This window comes from Trichomycterus rosablanca, chromosome 7 (genome assembly GCF_030014385.1).
Source record: "Trichomycterus rosablanca isolate fTriRos1 chromosome 7, fTriRos1.hap1, whole genome shotgun sequence".
Lineage (NCBI taxonomy): Eukaryota > Metazoa > Chordata > Actinopteri > Siluriformes > Trichomycteridae > Trichomycterus > Trichomycterus rosablanca.
The window spans coordinates 11,539,688-11,558,743 of NC_085994.1; the positions used below are offsets into that span (position 1 = coordinate 11,539,688).

The 19,056-nt window shown below is 43.0% G+C and overlaps 1 protein-coding gene across 1 annotated transcript in view; it reads right to left on the reverse strand.

Annotated features, from left to right (window-relative positions):
• The window catches only part of prex1 (phosphatidylinositol-3,4,5-trisphosphate-dependent Rac exchange factor 1), a 159,658-nt gene that overhangs the window by 88,290 nt on the left and 52,312 nt on the right, over positions 1 to 19,056 (reverse strand). The window contains exons 2-3 of the mRNA XM_062998979.1: positions 8,374 to 8,439; positions 7,779 to 7,901 (exon numbers count right to left, since the gene is read on the reverse strand). Of these exons, the coding sequence (XP_062855049.1) occupies positions 7,779 to 7,901; positions 8,374 to 8,439 (189 nt within the window). The remainder of the gene's footprint in view (positions 1 to 7,778; positions 7,902 to 8,373; positions 8,440 to 19,056) is intronic.

Consider the following 19,056-nt stretch of genomic DNA (forward strand, 5'->3'; position numbering starts at 1 on the left):
GAAAAAACGTTTACATTACACGACAGGAGATACCATAGAAACAACTTTCTTTTTCTTAGAATAGCTCTTTTTTTTTTAAAGTAAAAATAGTTCTTGTGTGAAGCTTCCCCAGCATGAATTTTTATAAAAGTGCCTGTAAAAAATTTGGAACATGTAGCTTTGTCTTAGAAGTGTCTTTTTGTTATTACCTTATGGGATAAAAAAATATCGAGATATATATCGTATATCGCCGTTCAGCGAAAAAATATCGAGATATTATTTTTGATCCATATCACCCAGCCCTACCACCGATTTATCTGATTCAGGGTCGAGGTGGGTACGATTTACTGGGCAAAATTCAGGAACTACCCCAACACACATATACACACACCTTGTCCAATTTAGTATCTCCAATTAGCCTGACTGCATGTCTGCGGACTGTGGGAGGAAACTGCAGGATACTCACACAGACACGGAAGAACCTGCAAATGTCATTCTTTCATTGTCTGGTATACCATCGCTTTATCTGATTCAGGGTCGCGGTAAGTCTGATTTACTGGGCGATTTACTGATTTATTCAGGAACCACCCGGGACAGATTGCCAGTCCATCACATGCCCACCCCCCAACACACACTTAGGGCAATTTACTATCTCTAATTAGCCTGACTGCATGTCTTTGATAGATAGATAGATTCAACTTTATTGTCATTGCTCAATACAGGTACAAGGCAACGAAATGCAGGAACTGTGGGACTGTGGGAGGAAACTGCAGGAAACCCATGCAGACACTAGGAGAACATGCAAACTTCACACAGAAAGGACCCAAAACGCTCCTCCTGGGAATCAAACCCATGATCTTCTTGCTGTAAGTCACCTTTCATTGTCTGTTATACCACCGAATTATCTGATTCAGGGTCATAGTGGGTCTGATTTACTGGGTGAAATTCAGGAACCACCCTGGACAGGTTGCCAGTCCATCACATGCCCTCCCCTTAGGCACTTACGGCAATTTAATATCTTCAATTAGCCTGACTGCATGTCTTTGGACTGTAGACATGGGAAGAGCATGCTCACTCTGAAAGTACACTGAAAAGACCCAAAGCACTCCACCTGGGAATCGAACACGAGACTTACTTGCTGTAAGGCAGGTCAGCTACTACTCAGCAGATTTGCTTTGGTTGTGCTTAACGCTGTAATCAGCACCAGCCTATGCATAGCTTTCAATACACTGACAATTCACTGTGACCATAATGCACTGCAAGGGAGTGTAAACATGCTTAGTATCATTTCACAGAAAAAGGGAAACAATATATTTTGTCGGCACAGCAGAATTTATTTTTCTTAATCTCCCAACCTAGTCATTTCCAATTCCCGATAGTAAATCTGCTGCCACGTGCACAGCCTCCCTCTGCGGCCCGTGCCCAGTCTGTGGGTGCTTCTTATCACCGGTCAGTGTTGGGTTCCCACACAGAGCCGTATCACCTACAGAGAGCCACCTCCTACCCTCACTGACGCAGGCCCACACCAGTCCCAGAGCATGAATATTGCAGCCGCAGTGGGAAGACACCACGTCTGCCTCAGCCATGCTTATGTGGACGCCCGGCAGAGTCATTAACACCACTAAGATTCAATCTCGAGAGTGGTGGGTCTGATTTATTGGGCAAAATTCAGACACACACACACCTGGTGCAATTTAGCATCTCCAATTAGCCTGACTGCATGTCTTTGGACTGTGTGAGGAAACTGCAGGAAACCCACACAGACACGGGGAAAACATGCAAACTCCACACAGAAAGAACCCAAACCGCTAAGTGGGAATCGAACCCAGGATCTTCTTCCTGTAAGGTCACAGTTATCACTATAAACTGCTTCTTCTCTCTTTTAAATGACACACCTAGAGGTCTTACTGTAATTAGATTGTACATGTCTGCATGTCAGGCGGCACAGTGGCTCGGGGAGTAGCACTGTAGCCTCATAGCAAGAAGGTTATGGGTTCGATTCTCAGGTTGAGCAGTTCGGGTCCTTTCTGTGTGGAGTTTGCATGTTCTCCCCGTGAGCTCCGGTTTCCTCCCATAGTGAGATGAACTGGAGAAACTAAGTTTCCCATAGGTATGAGTGTGTGTGTGTGTGTGTGTGTGTGTGTGTTTGCACTGTGGTGGACTGGCAACCTGTCTAGGGTGTTTCCTACCTTACATCAGACCCAGCCCGACCCTTAACAGGATCAAGCGGCGGTAAATTAGACAATGAATGAATGACTGCCTGTCTCTCTCTGTTTAATGGTAATGTGAAGAGTTTTACACTACACCTACATACCGTCTGTTCTTCACTACACAGGAACTGAAATTGCAGTTTGTGAGTTAAGTCACACCCTGTGATAGGAAGCCAAGGATGCAAGGCTTGAAGGAAACAGGAAGTGGCACAGACAAGCACAAGGCCTCTTAGGTGTGTACCTGCAGTTTCTTTTCCGCTTGAGCCGTTAGTCACCACACAGAGGAAAAGCATTCCAAAACTGTCCATAAAACGAGATGTTTGTATTTTTGTGCATTTCTATTAATCTTTTACCTTTGTTAACATAAAAAGTCGCCTCTCTATATTGTTTTTGAATTGTTGGGACACCATATTGTCCATTTAAAAGAAATATCAATGTTTTTGCTGAAGTCTACAGTTTTGAAAGTCAACAATCAACTGACCACCTTCCCCTTGTGTTCTCTCCAAAGGCACACACACACACACACACACACACAGCAATAATAATAGACCATAGGTGAGGCACAGTGGTGCAGCTGGTACAGTGGATGTCGCACAGCAACATGGGTAACTGCTGACCTGTGTTTGATCTCTGCCTCCCTTCACGGTCTATCTCTGTTTTCCTCCCACCTCCGAAAAAACACGCCAAAGAAGAAATGGCTACTTTAAATAGCCTCTAGCTGTATGAGTGAATGAGTGAATGTGATGCCCTGTGTTTAACTGGTGCCCTGCCCTGAAATTCGAATGGTATAGGACTCACCATGACCTTAACCAGGATCAAATAATAAAAATAAATGAATATAACAAATAAATTTATTAAATTTGTGATATATAATATATACACCGATCAGGCATAACATTAAAACCACCTCCTTGTTTCTACACTCACTCTCCATTAGCCATATAGAAGCACCCTCCTTTCATGCTGTTCTTCAATGGTCAGGACCCCCACAGTGCAGGTATTATTTGGGTGGTGGATCATTCTCAGCACTGCAGTGACACTGACATGGTGGTGGTGTGTTAGTGTGTGTTGTGCTGGTATGAGTGGATAAGAGACAGCAGCACTGATGGAGTTTTTAAATACCTCACTGTCACTGCTGGACTGAGAATAGTCCACCAACCAAAAATATCCAGCCAACAGCGCCCCGTAGGCAGCGTCCTGTGACCACTGATGAAGGTCTAGAAGATGACCAACTCAAACAGCAGCAATAGATGAGCGATCATCTCTGACTCTACATCTACAAGGTGGACCAACTAGGTAGGAGTGTCTAATAGAGTGGACAGTGAGTGGACACGGTATTTAAAAAACTCCAGTGACCATCACTGTTGGGCCCTTGAGCAAGGCCCTTAACCCTCTCTGCTCTAGGGGCAACGTACGATGGCTGTTTACCCCCTTTCTGCATTGTCCCAACTTTGAGTATACCAGTGCTGACCAAGAAAGGCCGCTTCATCATTTTCTCCCGCTTTATCCTGGTCAAGGTCACAGACGGTCTGGTACTACTGGGAGACACTAAGCGCAAGGCAGGAATTCATTTCAGGGCTTTAGCCACCCCCTTCTTAGACAATGATGTCATGGCTATAGCAATAGCATTGCTGAGAATTGAACTCGCATCTCAGCAATGGTGGACTAGCATGATAGACAGCTGCACCACTTGCGTGCTTTAATAAGCTTTGCACAAAAATATCTTATTTTATATTAAAAAGTAAAACACCATTCTGATAGACATGTATTCTGTTACTGACCATCCCTGGTCATCATGACAATGTCATTGTTTTTATCTTTTACAAGCCAAAGAGCCTGAATTGGGGTCAATAAATGCAAATAAATATCAAAGAGTGATCTGATAGTGATTAGCTACACCGCCCGGACGTTGCAACCTTGGCTGCTCTCTGCTGGGATTCAGTCGCTTATCTGACCGCACGGACAGAGCTGAAAAGTGAGGTGGAGATTCCCATGGGCAGCTCTGGGATAACGTCATTCACACACTGAATAGCTGAAGAGTGTTAGCCACTGTTGAGCTCTGTCTCAACAATCGGTTTACCTGGCTTCCTCATGCTTTGTATTTTTACAAAGCAGGAGAGGATGTGGGGCGTTCAAAGTGTTCCGTTTTGTGTACACTTGCTGTGTGTTTGGCATGTGTGTCCATCAAGTTCACTGGTACTTTAAGAACACCCTTAATTTCCCCGTTAATATGTATAATTAATCACTTATAATAACGTGTATCTCTCTTGTTTTAATTTTATATTCTCTAAACTGTAGGGTATATTTTACTATATTTTCCTTTAGTTTTCATGTTCTTCATTGCTTATCTCTCTTGTTTTAAATTCATATTTCTTAAATTGTAGGGTATATTTTACAATATTTTCTTTTAATTTTTCATGTTCTTAATTTTTATCTCTCTTGTTTGAATTTCATGTTGTCTTAATTGTAACTAAATGTTTGCAAGAAGTCTTTCTGAGGTTCTAGATCTCAGGAATGTTTTAATGCTTTTAATTTTTCCTTATGTAAAGCACTTTGAATTGCCACTGTGTATGAAAGGTGCTATACAAATAAACTTGCCTTGCCTTGCCTTATGCCTTACAAGCTATGACAGAGGACACTACGATAGTAAATTAAAGATTTATTATAGTGGCATATAGAGTGGGTTTTTTTTTTTTGCAAGGCCAAGGAGTGGATCATTCTGAATGTCAACATCCAGTGGTTGTGTGCATGGTCTTAGGCTCAGGTTTCCCACTGATAGTAAGTCACATTTACCCCACCCCCTTGTATGTGGTGTGTGTTTGTGTGTGCTGGCTGTCTGTCAAAGAGATGCAGAGAGTACATTTTTAACAAATTTTTTAAATGCGTTTTCTCCTCACTTTCCTCCCGATTTAGCGCACTCAATTTTCTGTCTTCCGCTGCTGAGAGATACCAGATTGCATCCAAGGAGAGCACGTCGCTGTACACGCCTCTTCCGACACATGTACAGCCCTCCTCTTCTCACCAATGCACTCTGCACAGACGTCTCTTCTGTCAATCAGGGTTCTTACACAGCGTATGAAGACTCACCCACACATAGTCCGGCCCCACCCTGCAGATACGATGGCCAAATAGTGTCTGCCGCAGGCACTGCCAATTATCCCCGCCAGATGGCGCCCAGCTGACCGATGGCAACACCGTGTTTCGTACAGAGGAGTTCAGAAACTCGGTGCTGGTGTGCTGGCGGAATATCCCGCTGCGCCACCTGGGCGCCCCTTTTTAACACATTTTACATTTACATTTGCGGCATTTAGCAGACGCATATTGTGACAGCGCAAACTATCTAAGCGATTGAGGATTAAGGCCCCAACGGTGACAACCTGGCAGTGGCAGGACTTGAACCAGCAACCTTTTTGATTACCATTCCAGTACCTTAACTGCTAGGCGACAATACAAATGGCTTTTTATTTTAGACTGAAGTAACTTGAGCTTGCAGTTTAAAGGGTCCATGACTGAAAAAACATTGAGAAGCGCTGCACTGACAGACTCCCAGTCATGGATGCCTATGGCACAGGGATTAAAATCATGTTTTATCAGTAACAGACCAAAAGCTTTTCTGTTTTGCCACTCCAAAACGCTCAATATCACTTTGAAAAGACTGAAAAAATCAGATTCTATCCTTACAGCCATCTTACTCGGTCACTGACGGGAAAATGCAAGAAGTGATAGAGATTTCATTCATTTCTAAATTCTGCTTGTGTCCAAAATAGCCCAACATTTTACTTGTTCCTTTGACTCGTAACATACAACAGTGGCATTGACGGCCTTCAATAAGCAGCTAGTGTGAAAATAAAACAAATATTGACTGTTAAACGTTGCAGGATTGAATTTTCCGCTTCATTTTGTTATTTTTAAGATAACATGTCAAACGTGGATAAAATGCAGCCCTGTACAGAGTCCTCATGCTGCTGTGTTTCTTTCCAATGGTCCACACCTTCCTAATTTCTCCTGTTAAATAATGTCATGGCTTCTTTGACCGCTTCTCAAGGTCTCTGAATGAATGTGGGGAAATATGCATGTCTAATGCCCTGGTTACATCAGCAGGCCAATTACGAGTACCCAGTCCAAGTGGGTAAATAATACAGCATGATATCCAGTAGTGTAATTTTAGATTATAAACAGTTTATACATTTTTGCTTTGTTTTGCATTTTCCCCTTTTTATCCTATAAATCTACTCATTTCTAATGGCTAATATAATTTCTCTGCTGCTTGCTACACCTCAGGCCAGCTGTGAAAAACTGGAGAGTCAAACTAGGGGTCTGTGTCAAAACCTACTGAGCTGCCTTGCTGCCCACTCCCTACCTCAGTAGCTGCCTACGTACACAGTATTGTAACTGACATTGATTGTTTAACACCATATTTTCTTTTTTATATGGATTATTATACATAGTCTTTTTTCTTCTGTTTTTGTTTTGTCTACCTTCATATGTGAACTGACATCGAACTTTACAAGACAGATTATTGAGACGCTGTAGTCAGCAGCAAGTTAACCCTACCCGACCTTCCCTCCCTCAGACACGGCTAACTGTCGGTCATTCAAATCAAATCAGTATTCATGATTATTCATGTGACTTGAGTTCTAGTTCATTTTGAAAGGGAGAAAGAAGGCGAGGTCAGTGTCCATTCCAGTGATTTAGTGAAATAGGCTTGGTTTTGTAAATTAGTACTACATACATGAAGTCTAGTATTAATGTAATATTATTAAAGCACAGGAAAGGACTCAACTGGCATCAGGATAAGACAGAGCCCATCTTTATATGCTTTATAACAAAATAACTCATTCAATAATTCTTTTGTTGTCTGTTTTATCCTATACAGAGTCGTGATGGGTCTGATTCACTGGGCAAAAGAAAGGAAACACCTCTGACTGGTCACCAATCCACCACAGAGCAAAGACACACACAAACACACAGGGCATTTTAGTAGCTCCATTTAACCAAACTGCATGTCTTTAAACTGTGGGAAACCCATGCGGACACAAGGAGGACATGCAAACCCAGAAGGGATGCAGACTGTTACACCTGGGAATCAAACCCAGGACCTTCTTGCTGTGAGGCGACAGTGCGACACACCAAGCCAAAATAACCATTTATGATCATTATTACAAGAAATTAGTATGGGAAAACTGTGTGGTGTGACAGAATCGTGTTTAAATCCTGAAAATCCAATATGCACCCGTGTTCAGGAGTCCAAGAGCGCATAACTGATGTGCCTGTGCCATTGTCAATCAGAGAAACAAAAGCTCACGTCTGGCTATCGCCAATTTTGTCCATGTATACAGAATAGAACAGTTTTTAGCTAGTCTGTGATTACGGATGAGTAGCACTCTCTTTTAAAAAGTGAATCTCTGAGAAAGCAATGTTGGCGCTAGATTGGTAGCAGTTGTCTTATACTGAACACTGACCTAGTGGCTTGGCATCATCCATCAAAAATAACAATATATTGTAAGAGTGACCTCCTTAACCTACACCAAAAACTGAACTGATGTTTAAATCATATGTGAGATGAGGTCATGAGGAGCAGACACTCACAAACTTGAGAAAGACATGACCGAGAGCGTGCTGAGGATTCGGCTCGGGCTGCATGTTGGCCTCCAGGGCTGTGAAGAACTCCCGATGCACAACCAGAATCTCTTCTATGTTGGAGAACAAGATCTGAGGACAAGAAAAAGCAAAGCAGTGTTGGATCAAGTCTAACTGGAGCTGGGCAACGTGGCAAAAAAGGCTATGATAGTGTTTTTTCCTTATACTGTATTGATTTTGACACTGACATACACCGATCAGGCATAACATTATGACCACCTTCCTAATATTGTGTTGGTACCCCTTTTGCTGCCAAAACAGCCGAAGAGGGCCACAGATGAGTGCACGCCCTCTCCTACCACCATTTCTTTTTCTGGCCAAAGTGACCATAAATCCTAGCTGCATTATGGTTTAACCACACTGTAATCAGATAACCACAGTAAAAGCATTGCTGCTTTATGTTTTACCATAAAATAACCACAGTTACCATAAAATCACTGTGTAAGGACAGAAATGCACTAAAACTAAAGTAATTATACTGTAGTAGTTTGGTTGTTCTTGCAGTTCTCATATTTCCAGTGTTAGTTGTGGGAGGTGTCCATACCTTGACCTGTTCTGGTGTTAAGCATTGTTGGTTTTCTGGCATCTGTGTGATCCTCTGTAAAAAGGCCTGTAGAAACAAAAATAAAGAAAAATATTATACTCAACGTTTACTGAACATTTCATTTTAAAGCACAGCAGGGTGATTTGGTTAACATGGTTTTCATTAAAAATGTTAATATACAGCGCTCAGGTGGTGCAGGGGTTTGTTATGCTAGCCCCGTTCCGATGAGATCCAGGTTCGAATCTTAGCTGTGCTATTGGCCAGCCAGGCAACTACACAGACATGATTGCATCCACACTATTTCTGGGGGGAAAATCTGCATGTGTTGAAATGAAAATGAACACGCAGTCAGACTCCATACTGATAAAAACAAATCTTACATTTCTGGTTTCTGTGTGTTGTAAATCCACTGTTCATTATTTACTGATATAATAATACAATACGTCTATTAATAATATAAATAATAATTTAAAAAACCATATTCCTGTATGGGGCGGCATGGTGGCTCGGTGGGTAGCACTGTCGCCTCACAGCAAGAGGGTCCTGGGTTCGATCCCCATGCGGGGCGGTTCGGGTCCTTTCTGTGCGGAGTTTGCATGTTCTCCCCATGTCTGTGTGGGGCTCCGGTTTCCTCCCACAGTCCAAAAACATGCAGTCAGGTTAATTGGAGACACTGAATTGCCCTATAGGTGAATGGGTGTATGTGTGTATGTGTGTTTGCCCTGCGTCCAGGGTGTTACTGTGTGCCTTGCGCCCATTGAAAAGCTGGGATAGGCTCCAGCACCCCTTCGCGACCCTGATTGGATAAGCAATTAAGAAAGTGAGTGAGTGATTTTCCTGTATGATTGAAATCTCTTAATGCAGCGTTCAGGTGGTGCAGTGGTAACAGACACCCATACAAACAATGATTGGCTGGCTGATCAATGCCGGCTGAACAGAGATGGGGGATAATGGGGATCAGTGCGTGACACTCCATAAGTGATACGGATCTCCATATGAACCTTCTTGTGCAGGTGAAAGGAAGCAGTCGGCTACTACACACGTGTCTGTGCAGCCTGCAACAGTAGAGGTAGCAAAATGCATTTAGTTAATTGGATAAAACTAAATTGGGAGGAAATCTGAGGAATAAGTTGGAAAAGAAAATTATAAAAATGGAAGCATCAGCTGTTATTATAAATATATAAATATAATATAATATAATAAATCTAAAGCAGACAGCATTAATGATACAATGACTTCTTTACCAGTTACCGGTTAACCATTACTTGGTTAACATCAGCAGGTAAATATTTTGTGCCACAAGCTTTTTCCTGTCAACACGACAACAGCAGCAGCTCAAATCACTGATTTATTGCATTTTCATTTGACATTCCTTCATTCATTTGATGGACTATATGCATATAATGTACACTAAAATATTAGACAACCCACACCCATCGCTCCCAAAAATACACCCTCATCAGGCCACCAGTTCATCACAGGGCGTTGCACAATCACTAACATCCTTACAATTAAATGCAATTTGAAGTATTCAGTCTTTTTTTAGGAATGTAAACCAAACCACAGTGCCACCCACTCTTTACACAACACCCTACACTTTTCATTTAGTCTAGTAAAAACCATATCAAATGCCATGCAGGGCTAGAATTCAGCTCCAGAGTACAGTGGACCCAGGTACCAACCCTACTTCTGGTCACTGTTCTTTTCATGTATGTATGGGTTTTTCAAGATACTTCGGTTTCCTTTCACCTCGCAAAAAATAGCCAGTAGGTCCAGTGTGTAAAGAGTATTTTGGTTACATTCATGACAGGACAGGTAGTCACTGGTTACACAAGATTCACCAATTCAAGTTTTAAGGTCAAACACAGTCATGGACAATTTTGTATCTCCAATTCATCTCACTTGCACGTCTTTGGACTGTGGGAGGAATCCAGAGCTCCCGGCGGAAACGTGCACAGACATGGGGAGAACATGCAAACTCCACACAGAAAGGATTCGGAATGCTCCACCTGGGTATCGAACCCAGGACTTGCTGTGAGGCGACAGTGCTACCCACTGAGCCACCGTGCCACCCAAGTAAGAGAGTAAATGGGTAAATTAGTGATGCCCTGCGATGGATTGGCACCCCAGCCAGGGTGTATTCTTGCCTTGTGTCTAGAGATGAAGTCTCCTTTTTTTGCTCTGTCTGAAACAGAACCATTTACACAGTGTGAGTGTGTGTGTGTGTGTGTGTGTGTGTGTGTGTGTGTGTGTGTGTGTGTGTGTATGAGAGAGAGACAGTGAGAGAGATTATATCAGATGTCAAGCACTCTCATATCCATGGCATTGTGTATGGGAGTGAATAACTCCCCCAGAGAAAGCGACTCTGCCACTCAAAGCCAGCTTCTAATTATGGCTCAGTAAAACTATTTTCAGCAGCTGGCTCACTCGGCTGCCGTGTGTGTGTTTGAGTGTGTGTGTGTGTGTGTGTGTGCTGAGCTACCAGACACTGTAAATTGTACTTGATTATCTTTCCCGCTGCACCATGGACAGCAATCTGAGTTTTATGTGTCTACCTGTCCTTCTGTCTTTTTTTGTTGTCTGTCATCTTTAAATATCAGTATGCAGTGTGTGTAAACATCTGGATCACAACTAGGCAGAGTGTAAACTCCAGTTACAAATCTAACCAGAAAGTCCTCTTGATTTGCCCTAACCTCTATGCCCTCCGCCACAACGGTGCCATGTTTTGGAGTACCACTCCCCGCCGTTTCTTGCCAGTCGTCTCTGCCCTGCCCTGCCCTTAATGACAGACTGCGTTTCCCACTCACACGGCAGCCTGTACACCCTCCACGCATGGAGGCATTCACTACTGCAAATTACCTCCCTGTAAACCAGCTATTAGCATTTTACAGAGTTTTAAATCCTCTGGTTCGTGTCTTGAGTGCTCCAGCGTGCACATTTTAAGAGGTGAGGCGTATTAGCACATGTACTAGAGTTTTACCATCCTGCACTGATGAGGACTGGTAAGTAGGAGACAAAATAAATCATGACTTCATTAAACCAGTCTCAGAGTTAGACATAAGACAGTCACAAGACATAAGCATCTTGTCACAAGGATGCCGATTCCTGCCAAGTTGTCACTGTTATTATTACAATTACAATTATTAAATAAATATATAATTAAACTTGTCATATCAACCACATCCACCAGAAGAAAAACAATCCATCCTAAAATAAAGCGCTGGACGCTCTTGAACTCTAAACTGATTAAGACATACCCAGGCGTAAAACTGGTGGCAGTGTGTTTGTTGTGTATCCTCCGGCGATGGACAGAGGGAAATCTGTCCTTTAGGCAGACACTAATATTTCCCATATGGCAGATCCAGACTTATCCTGACTGGAATCATCCATGTGTGAGGTGACCAGTGTGCCCCAGGGCCAGGAGCCAGGAAGCTGAGTATCCGTAAAGCCCACAATGACTGAGGAAAAGGTGGGTGGTGGTCAACATGAGACAGACCTTCTGTTAGTGCCCTTGCATAAAACTACATATGAGGGTGGTGAATAAAACGATTTCAGGATACAGAATGTGCACTCAAAAATGCTTTTACAAAAAATATTTAATGTATTTCTTACTATGAGTGACATTTAAATAATAAAATATAATAGCATGCTTTTATCTGTCATACATACAGTGTATCACAAAAGTGAGTACACCCCTCACATTTCTGCAAATATTTTATTATATCTTTTCATGGGACAACACTATAGACATGAAACTTGGATATAACTTAGAGTAGTCAGTGTACAACTTGTATAGCAGTGTAGATTTACTGTCTTCTGAAAATAACTCAACACACAACCATTAATGTCTAAATAGCTGGCAACATAAGTGAGTACACCCCACAGTGAACATGTCCAAATTGTGCCTAAAGTGTCAATATTTTGTGTGACCACCATTAATATCACTGCTTTAACCCTCCTGGGCATGGAATTCACCAGAGCTGCACAGGTTGCTACTGGAATCCTCTTCCACTCCTCCATGATGACATCACGGAGCTGGTGGATGTTAGACACCTTAAACTCCTCCACCTTCCACTTGAGGATGCGCCACAGGTGCTCAATTGGGTTTAGTCCATCACCTTTACCTTCAGCTTCCTCAGCAAGGCAGTTGTCATCTTGGAGGTTGTGTTTGGGGTCGTTATCCTGTTGGAAAACTGCCATGAGACCCAGTTTTCGAAGGGAGGGGATCATGCTCTGTTTCAGAATGTCACAGTACATGTTGGAATTCATGTTTCCCTCAATGAACTGCAGCTCCCCAGTGCCAGCAACACTCATGCAGTCCAAGACCATGATGCTACCACCACCATGCTTGACTGTAGGCAAGATACAGTTGTCTTGGTACTTCTCACCAGGGCGCCGCCACACATGCTGGACACCATCTGAGCCAAACAAGTTTATCTTGGTCTCGTCAGACCACAGGGCATTCCAGTAATCCATGTTCTTGGACTGCTTGTCTTCAGCAAACTGTTTGCTGGCTTTCTTGTGCGTCAGCTTCCTTCTGGGATGACGACCATGCAGACCGAGTTGATGCAGTGTGCGGTGTATGGTCTGAGCACTGACAGGCTGACCTCCCACGTCTTCAACCTCTGCAGCAATGCTGGCAGCACTCATGTGTCTATTTTTTAAAGCCAACCTCTGGATATGACACCGAACACGTGGACTCAACTTCTTTGGTCGACCCTGGCGAAGCCTGTTCCGAGTGAAACCTGTCCTGGAAAACCGCTGTATGACCTTGGCCACCATGCTGTAGCTCAGTTTCATTGTGTTAGCAATCTTCTTATAGCCCAGGCCATCTTTGTGGAGAGCAACAATTCTATTTCTCACATTCTCAGAGAGTTCTTTGCCATGAGGTGCAATGTTGAATATCCAGTGGCCAGTATGAGAGAATTGTACCCAAAACACCAAATTTAACAGCCCTGCTCCCCATTTACACCTGGGACCTTGACACATGACACCAGGGAGGGACAACGACACATTTGGGCACAATTTGGACATGTTCAGTGTGGGGTGTACTCACTTATGTTGCCAGCTATTTAGACATTAATGGCTGTGTGTTGAGTTATTTTCAGAAGACAGTAAATCTACACTGCTATACAAGTTGTACACTGACTACTCTAAGTTATATCCAAGTTTCATGTCTATAGTGTTGTCCCATGAAAAGATATAATGAAATATTTGCAGAAATGTGAGGGGTGTACTCACTTTTGTGATACACTGTACATATACAGGTGTACAGTACAACGACACTTCACATATCCCAGCTCATTTAAAGGCTGGGTCAGAGTGCAGCGTCAAGTACGGCACCCTTGGAGCCAAGAGGGTTAAGAGTCTTGCTTAAAGGCCCAACAGTGACTGCATGGCGGAGCTGGGATTCAAACTCTCAACCTTTCATTGATAGCCCAAAGCTCTACCCACTAGACTACCGCTGTACTAGTTAATAGGAAAAAGTACAGACAATTCTAGTTGTATTCTTGAGAATAAGAATAAGGAATGAGTGACCTAACTAACTGCAATGACCACTGCTTTAATTAACTTTAAGCCTTGTAATAGACAACAACATGCATCAATTATGTGGAGACCCCTTTTTAACTAGTGGGTTTGGCTATTTTATTCAACGAAAGACGCATAAAAGTATCCGGTACTAACTAGATACATTCAAACAGAGGTTTAGCATGGCATCAGGAGGTCCAGATGTGCCCCAGTCAACTACATTTACATTTTCGACATTTAGCAGATGCTTTTACCCAAAGCGACTTACAGCTATGATAGTACACTGACTAGGCATAACATTATGACCACTGACAGGTGAAGTGAATAACACTAATTATCTCTTCATCACGGCACCTGTTAGTGGGTGGGATATATTAGGCAGCAAGTGAACATTTTATCCTCAAGGTTGATGTGTTAGGAGCAGGAAAAATGGGCGAGCGTAAGGATTTGAGCGAGTTTGACAAGGGCCAAATTGTGATGGCTAGACGACTGGGTCAGAGCATGTCCAAAACTGCAGCTCTTGTGGGGTGTTCCTGGTCTGCAGTGGTCAGTATCTATGTATCATCGGTGTATACAGTCTAAGCAATTGAGGGTTAAGGGCCCAACAATAGCAACCTGGCAGTGGTGGGGCTTAAAGAGGCAACCTTCAGATTACTAGTCCAGTACCTTAACCACTAACCCACAACTGTGTTTTTGGTGAGCCCTTTAGAAGCAGTGTGTTCCAGGTGTTTGCTTTTAACAGAGTAGCAACCATTTCCTGTTTTAGCATTAAGATGCCCCAGTGCACAAGACAAATCGTATAAATAAATAATGTGTGGGTGGCACAGTGTTGCAAAAAAAACAACAAAGTGTCAGAAATGTCAGTGCCTCACAGCAACATGGGTTCAACATGGGTGTAAATCGATTGCATGTTTCCTTAACTGTGCCTGTTTTTTTCTCCAGGTACTTTGGTTTCCTCCAACCTTCCAAAAGCATGCATAAGGTGGATTGACTGAGTGAGTCGCTTGGTCCACAATGTTTCTGCTTTGCACCTAATGTCACAAGTGCAACCTCAATAATGTTCTGAGGTTGATTTTTTTTTGGCTTCTTCTACCTTTTTCCCCAATTTAGTCATTTCTAGTTCTCTGATGCTCTACAGCAGGTACGACATACTGGACCAGAAGGGACGCAGACTAGTACACACCACTTCTGTAATGCATGAAGCTGTCAGTCGGACCAGCTGGTCACCTGGTTTAGGCGTCACATAGTTTGTAATCAGTGAAGACTATAGCTACATTGCATTCTGAAAAACTGAATTGCGCTTTAATAAAAACGTTGCAATCTTCTATTGTTTGTTTGTTTATTAGGATTTTAACGTCATGTTTTACACTTTGATTACATTCATGACAGGACAGGTAGTTACTGGTTACACAAGATTCATCAGTTCACACAAGTTTAATATCAAACACAGTCATGGACAATTTTGTATCTCCAATTCACCTCACCTGCACATCTTTGGACTGTGGGAGGAAACCGGGGCAGCCGGTGGAAACCCACCCACCCACAGAACATACAAAAACCACACAGAAAGGACCTGGACCGCCCCACCTGGGGATCAAACACAGGACCTTCTTGCTGTGAGGCGACAGTGCTACCCACTTAGCCACCGTGCCGTCCTGCGATTTTCTATTGAATACTGTGTATACTGTAGATACAGACTGTAAGATCAATACCTCTCTGATTAGTACTTAATAGAGACACATTTTATCAATCAGACAGAGGACAGATGGTATGTGCTTCATGTCCTGTCCTTACACAGTAAACATCATCAGTATTTTCCCATCTTCTTCCCTCCTGCATGACACCATCTCCCCTCACTGACGTCAAAATGTGGTAAATATACAAATCCTGTATGGATGTGTCTGGCTTCCATGGCAACCGATTCTGTTCCTCTGGGCAACGGTGTGTATGAGGTAAGCAGAGGTAGAAGCCAGGTAATTCTGAGATTACATGTGATTCAAAATTCATCCACTGGCTTATTTTTTATTATGTTGTATTAAATGTCAGGCTGCAGATGACAGTTGGGTTTAGACACGTGCAAATATTAACTCAAATGTAAAAATTACAGCTCACACAGAAGCACATGTAGTCCTGTATTGTAATTATTGTAATTTATATATATATCTATATATACAGGGGTTGGACAAAATAACTGAAACACCTGTCATTTTAGTGTGGGAGGTTTCATGGCTAAATTGGACCAGTCTGGTGGCCAATCTTCATTAATTGCACATTGCACCAGTAAGAGCAGAGTGTGAAGGTTCAATTAACAGGGTAAGAGCACAGTTTTGCTCAAAATATTGCAATGCACACAACATTATGGGTGACATACCAGAGTTCAAAAGAGGACAAATTGTTAGTGCACGTCTTGCTGGCGCATCTGTGACCAAGACAGGAAGTCTTTGTGATGTATCAAGAGCCACGGTATCCAGGGTAATGTCAGCATACCACCAAGAAGGACAAACCACATCCAACAGGATTAACTGTGGACTCAAGAGGAAGCTGTCTGAAAGGGATGTTCGGGTGCTAACCCGGATTGTATCCAAAAAACATAAAACCACGGCTGCCCAAATCACGGCAGAATTAAATGTGCACCTCAACTCTCCTGTTTCCACCAGAACTGTCCGTCGGGAGCTCCACAGGGTCGATATACACGGCCGGGCTGCTATAGCCAAACCTTTGGTCACTCGTGCCAATGCCAAACGTCGGTTTCAATGGTGCAAGGAGCGCAAATCTTGGGCTGTGGACAATGTGAAACATGTATTGTTCTCTGATGAGTCCACCTTTACTGTTTTCCCCACATCTGGGAGAGTTACGGTGTGGAGAAGCCCCAAAGAAGCGTACCACCCAGACTGTTGCATGCCCAGAGTGAAGCATGGGGGTGGATCAGTGATGGTTTGGGCTGCCATATCATGGCATTCCCTTGGCCCAATACTTGTGCTAGATGGGCGCGTCACTGCCAAGGACTACCGAACCATTCTGGAGAACCATGTGCATCCAATGGCGGTGCCGTGTATCAGGATGACAATGCACCAATACACACAGCAAGACTGGTGAAAGATTGATTTGATGAACATGAAAGTGAAGTTGAACATCTCCCATGGCCTGCACAGTCACCAGATCTAAATATTATTGAGCCACTTTGGGGTGTTTTGGAGAAGCGAGTCAGGAAACGTTTTCCTCCACCAGCATCACGTAGTGACCTGGCCACTATCCTGCAAGAAGAATGGCTTAAAATCCCTCTGACCACTGTGCAGGACTTGCACATATGTCATTTCCAAGACGAATTGACGCTGTATTGGCCTCAAAAGGAGGCCCTACACCATACTAATAAATTATTGTGGTCTAAAACCAGGTGTTTCAGTTATTTTGTCCAACCCCTGTATATCTACATATTGTAATCTGTTTGTGCTGATTTTTCTGAATACTGCTATTTTAGTTTTGTTTATTTTTGTTTTGTTCAGCCAAGCAACTTCACTAGTTAAGTAAAGCTTCCGGAAGTGAGGCTGTTAAAATAGTGGTCAGGGCATTCAACGCTGTTCAGCACAACATGGTCTGCATTTACCCTGTTACAGTTACATCTCTGTACTTAAGAAACCTGACAGATGAAGTGAAGTGTGATTTGTATGGGGTGTATACCATCATTTCACAACCTGTTAGTCATGGTATTCTCTCTGGTCAAAATGATTGGCATATTTACTTTCTGAACTGATCGACTCTAATTCTCTGGTAGTTTGGGTTTTCTTTGTCTATCTGCAAAACCTACTGTATTTGTTCATCACTGCCAGATTTCAAAGCATAAATTCACTCTCCAGATAATCAGACAATGTGTTTCACTGCTCCAGAGTCCAATGGCTGTTTTTAGCATGTGTTTTAGCATAACACATATATCATGTGTTATATGTGGCTGCTTCGGTGGCTAAGTGGGTAGCACTGTCCCCTCACAGCAAGAAGGTCCTGGGTTTGATCCCCAGGTGTGGTGGTCCGAGTCCTTTCTGTGTGGAGTGTGTGCATGTTCTCCCCGTGCCTGCATGGGTTTACTCCGGGTGCTCCAGTTTTTTCCCACAATCACAGACATGCAAGTGAGGTAAACTGGAGATACTAAATTGTCCATGACTGTGTTCGATATAACCTTGTGAAATGTTGAATCTTGTGTAATGAGTAACTACCGTTCCTGTCATGAATGTAACCAAAAAAGTAAAACATGACGTTAAAATCCTAATAAACAAACAAACATGTGGCTGCTCGGTCATGGAATGCACATTAATGACACTCCAGAGAAACAATTCTTGGCTGATGGTGCTTTAAGGACCAGGTTTGTGGGGTTATTTTTGTTTTGTTGTTTTTGTTTCACTTTACACCTATCAACACTTTGAATTAGTGTTGTTCTTGTTCCAGGATATTTTCACATTATGATAATTGGACCTGCAGTTGATCAGGAGCAACAGCCTTGTTGAAAATAGGCCAATTTGTGCCGCTCAGGTGGCGCAGTGGTAAAAACACACGCTGGAACCAGAGCTGGGATCTCGAATACATCGTTTTGAATCCGGGCTTGGGACCGGCACTATAATGCACTGGTTTGTGCATCTAGCGGCTAGGCATCTATAGGACAATTCAGTGTTTCCGATTAGCCTGGTTGCATGTTTTTGGACTGTGGGAGGAAACCGGAGCACCTGAAGGAAACCCACGCAGACACGGGGAGAACATGCAAACTCCGCACAGAAAGGACCCAGACCGCCGCACCCCTGGGGATGGAAGCCAGGACCTTCTTGCTGTGAGGCGACAGTGCTACCCAGTAAGCCACCGTGCCGGCATAAAGAAAATATAAATATATAAAAAAAAAAAAAAAGACAATAGGCCAAGTTGTAAATATATCAGTATGCTTCCTCAGCATAATACATTTTACTAGCAGTGTTTGTCTATGGCAAGGCCGTAATCACGATTTATATGGAGGAGCGAGGAAAACATCCCCCAAAACACTAATGTAAAAAGGGTAAATGAACTTGTTCAACTCACTAGCTTTGCAGAGTTCGGAAGCATCAGTGTTCCCATCAGTTATTGACGGCAGGAATGTTTTAGAATAGCAGGAAATCCCAATCCCCCCTCCTTTCCAAT